The 6,697-nt window shown below is 36.7% G+C and overlaps 1 protein-coding gene across 5 annotated transcripts in view; it reads right to left on the bottom strand.

The window, feature by feature from the left end:
• Positions 1-6,697, bottom strand: part of LOC121736456 (segmentation protein cap'n'collar-like) — a 127,502-nt gene that overhangs the window by 306 nt on the left and 120,499 nt on the right. For 4 of the 5 annotated variants that reach the window (XM_042127650.1, XM_042127652.1, XM_042127654.1 and 1 more), the window contains exon 22: positions 3,177-5,132. In XM_042127650.1, the coding sequence (XP_041983584.1) occupies positions 5,068-5,132 (65 nt within the window). In that variant the 3' untranslated portion in view covers positions 3,177-5,067. Of the gene's footprint in view, positions 1-3,176; positions 5,133-6,697 lie in introns of those variants that run through there. The other variant, XR_006037019.1, reaches the window with a different exon arrangement.

The raw sequence follows: 6,697 nt of genomic DNA, 5'->3' as shown, positions 1-6,697 counted from the left end.
ACAGATTTGCATGTCGCCTCGCGCAATTGAAATCTGTCAAATCCATACAAATTTATGCCGCGCCTCGTCGTGTTGCGGTCTGAATTGACCCTTAGGCGCCCCTTCGAAATTAGAGTTTGTGCGTTCCTCGGGCGTGTGAGCGTCGCGAGTGCCGCGTCCGCGTTGCGAGCGCACTGCTCAAGCGTCGCGCGTTGCCGCCGTGTGACGTGTGTGTAGAGTGCAAGCGGCGCACACGTAGCGCGCACGCGGTGTTCGCGATGCGTTCTTACCCCTTGCACTGTCCTAATTGTGACTGACTTGATTAAAGGGGCTAAACGCCAATCACAATGAACGCCGCGTGCACTCTCCATACGCGTCACACGCCGGCAACGCGGGACGCCTATGCAGCGCGCACGCAGCGCTCGCGTCGCGCACATGGCCGAGAAACGCGCACGCCTTAATGCGGGGTCAGCCTAGAGCTCTTTTAAAGATCAAACCAAGTGGGCCCGGCCGCTACACCACAAAAAAACGATTTATTAGGTTTTCGAAATGGGTTTTTGCCGCTAGAGGGCAGACCTGACTCGCAATAAGCCTCGAGTGATGGCTTCGTGCTTTCGAAAACTGTCAATAAGAGTTTTCTATATCTTCTTTTCCTACTCAATTCCTCGGCTATTCAAACAAGTTCTTGCACACGGTTTATAGTAATTTCAAAGTGAAGCGACCGCGCCGCTTGTGTATGATTGGATCCTTTAAAACATAGGCCATTTTCAACGCTGTTAATTTCAACAAATTGCTTCAACTGTTAGAGCTGGCAATTCGTTGTGTCTATATTGCGTTCGCTTCCCGCCGCCCGCTCTGTCGTAAGTAGACAATCGAGGACGTGAGTGGAAGAACCAGGTAAGTAACAGTAAAAAATTGCCGTTTTTGCATAAATAGAGGCTTTGGGGCCAACGCTAAAACTCGCGCGGGCACACGCTCGCGTGTGTATAAATGAAAAATAGTATGGGCAGAGTCGTCGCCCGCGTCTGCGCTGCCCATACTATTTTTCATTCATTAGGATCGGAAAAATGTTTCGAAATAAAAACTGTGTATTTTATGTGTAGCCAGATATTGAAGTAGATAAGCTACAAGGTTTGGTCAAATTATAAGGGAAAAAAAGTAATTGTCCTTATGATATAAAATGTTAGTTATGTTGTTCTTCCACTCACAATATTATTTTATTTAATTTAATCACAATTTTTTTTTATTTAATCACAATGTCTTCAATCGTATTTTACATAATTTTATAGATGCATACTAGAGTCACTTAAATAGACAGACATCTCACCCACTTGGCATACAAAGAACCTAGAAGCTTTAGTCTGTAAAATCTGATTACAAGTTCTCACATACAGACAAAAAATCGGCCAAGTGCGAGTTAAACTCGCGTACGAAGGGTTCCGTACCTCAATCGTGCAAAAATAGGCTGGAAATTGTGTCTTTTTGTATGGGAGCCCCCCTTAATTATATAATTTATTTAAATTTTATTATTGATTATTAAAAAGTACAAATATAACTGAGTATTTCGTGAACATTTCAAGTGCCTGTGTGTTGCAGTTATTGATATCGAGCAAAAACAGCAAAAATTACGTTTGTTGTATGGGTGCCCCCTTTAAATATTAATTTTATTTTGTTTTTAGTATTTGTTGTTATAGCGGCAATAGATATACACAATCTGTGAAAATTTCAGAAATCTAGCTATAGCGGTTCTTGAGTTACAGCCTGGAGACACACAGACAGACAGACATTGAAGTCTTAGTAATAGGGTCCCGTTTTTACCCTTTGGGTACGGAACCCTAAAATTTTAAACTTTAAAATATGCTAGCTTCGATGTTATCGCATGCTAATATAATAATAAAAATTTATAAGACATGTCAAAACCGTAGTGCGTAGTTTTCCCAAGGTTCGCATTGTCAATTCCTGAAGCTATGTCTCCCCATGCCACTTTGCTATTAGTTTAATTTAGGAATACTTTAGGTATTAAAGCATTTATATACAATTTAGTTGATAAGACTGATGAATATTTAATATAATTCCATTTTATAATTATTCATAATCTATAGCGTAATATAGGGTTCAACTCACACTGGGTCAGAGTATAATAGAGATGATGCTTTGTCGAAAATCATGACGCGTCGCTTCGGAACAGCCCCAGTGTGAGTTGACCCTCAATTAAATTGTATTAACGAGAAAAGCTGTCATTTTATAATCATCAAAACTTGTTATTTTGCAACTATAGCGGTTATACAGATACAAATTATGTTGTTATTTAATGTACTTTTAATTTTTAAACTTTGTATTCCAATTAAAATTATTATAACTTACATTATTTAGGTGTAGTTTGTACTATTATGAATAAATCCAACTTTATTATAATCTGTGATTTATTTTCAATGTAATGTTCTTTGATCACTGACCTCCATTATACAATAATGGAGGTCAGTGTCTTTGCTTAAAAATCGAGGTTTAATTTCTTTTCACTTACTTGGTTTAATAAACCAGAAAATTATGGCCAGCTTTCATAAAATTAACCAGCAAAAAAAATAGACGAATCATCTGATAAAAAGCAATAGCCGCCGCCCGTGGACACTTTTAGTACTAGGGAAGTTTGTATGTCTGGTCTCTGATAGAAGTTATGGAGTTTATGTTAATTTAAATTGAATGATAGGTATTTTGTTTTATTAACGTTGCTAGTCATTGAGGTATACTCTTATATTTTGACAGTTGATAATGTTACTCTTTAATTAATTTGTCAATTCACAAGAATTAAAATAAAATATTAGGGATGGTCACAAGAAAAATCTTTGAGTTAGTGGGTAGGTTGAAAAAATTGAACGCAAATACCTCTTCATACGTTACGCGCTCCTGGTACTTTAGGGCCGCGCTACATCGGAATGGAGAATAATGAAGATAAAGTTTAAAATCACAATTCACATGACACTAAAAGTGCTCATGTGTATCATTCCGGTGTAGCGCGGCCCTTCTAGTTAACAAATGGGCTTGGCAATGGGCTAATTAAAAAAAAAAACAAAATACCACGCGCTGCCGGGCTGACTACATCCCTTTAAATGGTAGATTCATGTCGCTAGTATTGTAATCAGGAGATAACGGATTTTGGGGGACTATCCTAAAAATCCCAAAGGAAAATAAAAATCACATTCAGCCACGCTAAGAGTTTATTAAAAAAAACTTAGTGAAATGCATTACCCGTCGCCTAATTCCCTTATATAATATATTACATAAATATTAACCGCGATGTACTATCGCGAAGCACTAAAACGCTACTGTTAAAAAAATATGCACCAGAGTACTCAGTTTTACAAGACAACAATATTTTCGGCGCAAATAAAAAAAGTGGTCTATTTTCAAATTTATTTATTGTCTATTTTATTACAAAATGAGTACAGGATATGGATTTTTCAGAGAAATAATCCTTTGTAAAAAAAAGGTAACCTGTGCTTCTGCTTAACTTAACTTTACAACCTAGACAGCCATGCTGCATCTTAAACCAAAAATAAATTCGAAAGTAAAACAACTCATTAAAATAACATTAGCATACGAATATTGCGAGTTAGAAAAACATTGTTGTCTTTAAACATACATTATTGCCGACACAAATGACAATTCACATTAAAACTTGACCAAACACTGATCTGATAGCGGCGGCGGCGCGGAGCCGGGGGCGAGACCGCACAACGCGACGCGACACTTCACGTTCCATAGAAATTAGAATTGACGTTTGTAAAACGTCAGTGGGGCGTTTGACAGACGTCAATTGTATTGAACGTGCAGTGTCGCGCAATGTGTCGCGTAGTGCGGTCTCACCTTCAGACAAGCGCCCCGCCCACTTTCGTATTTTTTTGTACTTTTTCCCATTTGTAAACAAATTCAGAATTACAACAGAAAATTAAACTATAACAGTCTAGCCTAATTAATAAATATAATATGTAATCGTAGACAATATACAGGGTACATCCATAGTTATTGCGGTTCATCGCCGGCGGCGAAACTAATCGGACACTAAACAAAATGGAATTCTCTTATCACATTTCTAGACGGTTCCAAAACAAAACACACGGCAACATGCGACGAAAAAGTCGACGCGAAACGCGTAAAAAATTTGATCCGATAGACAAAAATCGTGTGCATCAAATGAAATATACAAAAAATCGATTTTTCAAAATATAGCATCGATACGGATAATCGATTTCCGTTATCGAGTAAGCACGTGCGTTCACATCGAGTCACAGCGTGCTAGTTGATCGTATATCCACTATCTCAATGGCTTTCGGCGATCGTCGTTTTTCATCTTCACCTTTATAAAAAGCGGCGATTGCCAATAATAATCCATTAGCAACATATTTTTACTGTACATATTCTCGTCAAAACTATCTCAGCTCTAGACCAGCCCGAAATATTTCTAGAATAAACCATATCTATCTATTGGTACTACAATGTAACTATAAACACTTTTACCACCAACAACGCAAAAAAAAAACTGTTCTGTAGAACTTTACTTTTAAGTAGTTTATATTATAAACAAGTGTTAATAGTTACAGTATAGTCTAGTGCTGAGATATGTACCGGTTATAATTCTCAATCTGTTTGAAGTTGCCTGTAACCATCACAACCAACTTTAAGCTATATAACAAGAGAAAGAAAAAATAAAACGGGTTTTGGTAACAAATTATAACCCACAATAATATATTTTATGAATCAGAATGTGCTTAGTTCATTTACAATAAAAATAAAACAATAAAAATATTAATCAATAATTATAACCGGTTTAAATATCCGGAATTTAAAAGGCTATGTCCGGTACGTAACCAGTCACAATTCGGCGTGTTACTTTCTATATCCGGTTTGTAACTGGTTATACCCAGTTGAAAACAGGTTATATCCATTTTGTAACAGATTTATTCGGTTCGTAGCAGACTAAGTCCGGTTTGTAAGACTATATCCGGTATGTAACACATTAGATCCGGTTTCAGATAATCCGGTGTATGTAGCTAGCGGTCACAGAGCTGGCGCGTGTGTTTGTGTGTGACGTCACTGCTCGTAGTTCTTCGCTTTTCTGTCCATCTCGTCGTCGGATGTGCGGTTCAGGGGATGATCTGTAAGGAAATATTTACTTTAAGGCTTTAGCAAAGAATATGTATCCAGTTGTACCAACAGAATTCCCACTTGCGAAACCCGTTTAAAAAAATAAGGGCTCATGCTACGATACCATAAAGTTCAAATTCCGACCGCGCAGTGCTAGGTGCCTACAATTATATTTACCTACTTGTGCGCTCTCTTTCTATTTATTTTATTTATTTATTTGACACACCAACAAGGAAATACATTAGAAAAGATCTTGATATAGAAAACATACAATTGTAGAATAAAGATTAATGTATCCTAAATTACAGGTGTAGTTCTACATGCACAAATCTTACACACGTTATCTTAAGAACTAATAACTATGATGAATCTAAAATGGCAATGAATGAACAATAATTACATACTTATAAACAAACCACAATGTGAGAGAGAAACTATTAAAGGGAAAGGTTAACACAAAAACAAAACAAAAATTGTATGTAGCTTAAAAAGTGAAACATCATCATTCATCAACAACCTAACGCGAGACAATCCAACAATTATTTTTTTAAACTTAGCCAATTTATTTGAGAAGATATAAGTATCCTTAGTATTTGATAAACTGTTATAAGACCTGCACATCCTTTTAATCGGCGAAAATTGGCCTAAATTTGTTTTGGCTGATTTAATGTAAAAAAGTTTGTATTTATTTTTCCTTGGTAAACGATTTGGTACATTTAATTTTATTCTTTTCAGGAGTTCATTATTATCAATAGTGCCGTTTACAAGTTTGTGCAGGAAAATTAGATCATAGTACTGTCTACGATCATGAAGCGAAACCATCCGAAAGTAATCAAAGTCTGTCTTTATAATGTGGCATTTTTTTTGCTAAGCCCTGCTTAAAGGATAAATACCATAAAAAGCGTTTTTGTACTCGTTCAATACGATTGGAATAGACAGCGTAATGGGGGTTCCATGCAGGACTGCAGTACTCTAGTTTGCTGCGAACTAATGCGTAGTATAAAGTGATTATTGTGAGTGGATTATGAAAGGCTGCAGCATTACGTTTAATAAATCCTAGGGTTTTCAAGCTATGGGAGACAATGGTATCAACGTGTCTATTCATTTGCTGCTTTGAATCCAAAGTTATACCAAGGTCACGAATTTCTCGAACTTGAGAAAGAGGATAATTATTGATTTTGTAAACAGTAAGATGTAGGACCTTTATTTTGCGGGAAAAGCGCATGTGATAACATTTACTAGAATTTAAGCTCATAAGATTATTTTTACACCAGATGGATAAGTTATCTAAATCACTTTGGAGTTCAAGCGTATCTTGAAGTGAGGTAATAGTTTTGACAATTTTAAGATCGTCTGCAAAGAGGTAAAAGTTGGTATAAATAAAACACATACATATATCGTTTATAAAGATATTGAAAAGCAGAGGACCCAGCCGAGAACCTTGTGGAACTCCGGATTGTGTTGGAAAAGGGACCGATTTATATCCATTGACAATTACAGTTGAGGTTCTACCTCGTAAGTAAGATCTAAGCCACCTCAACAAAGGGCCTCCGAATCCAAATCTGTGCAACTTGAT

The sequence above is a fragment of the Aricia agestis genome, chromosome 19 (assembly GCF_905147365.1).
Source record: "Aricia agestis chromosome 19, ilAriAges1.1, whole genome shotgun sequence".
Taxonomy (NCBI): Eukaryota; Metazoa; Arthropoda; class Insecta; order Lepidoptera; family Lycaenidae; genus Aricia; species Aricia agestis.
The sequence above is the reverse complement of the archived record's forward strand: the minus strand, read 5'-3'. Positions and strand labels throughout refer to the sequence as shown.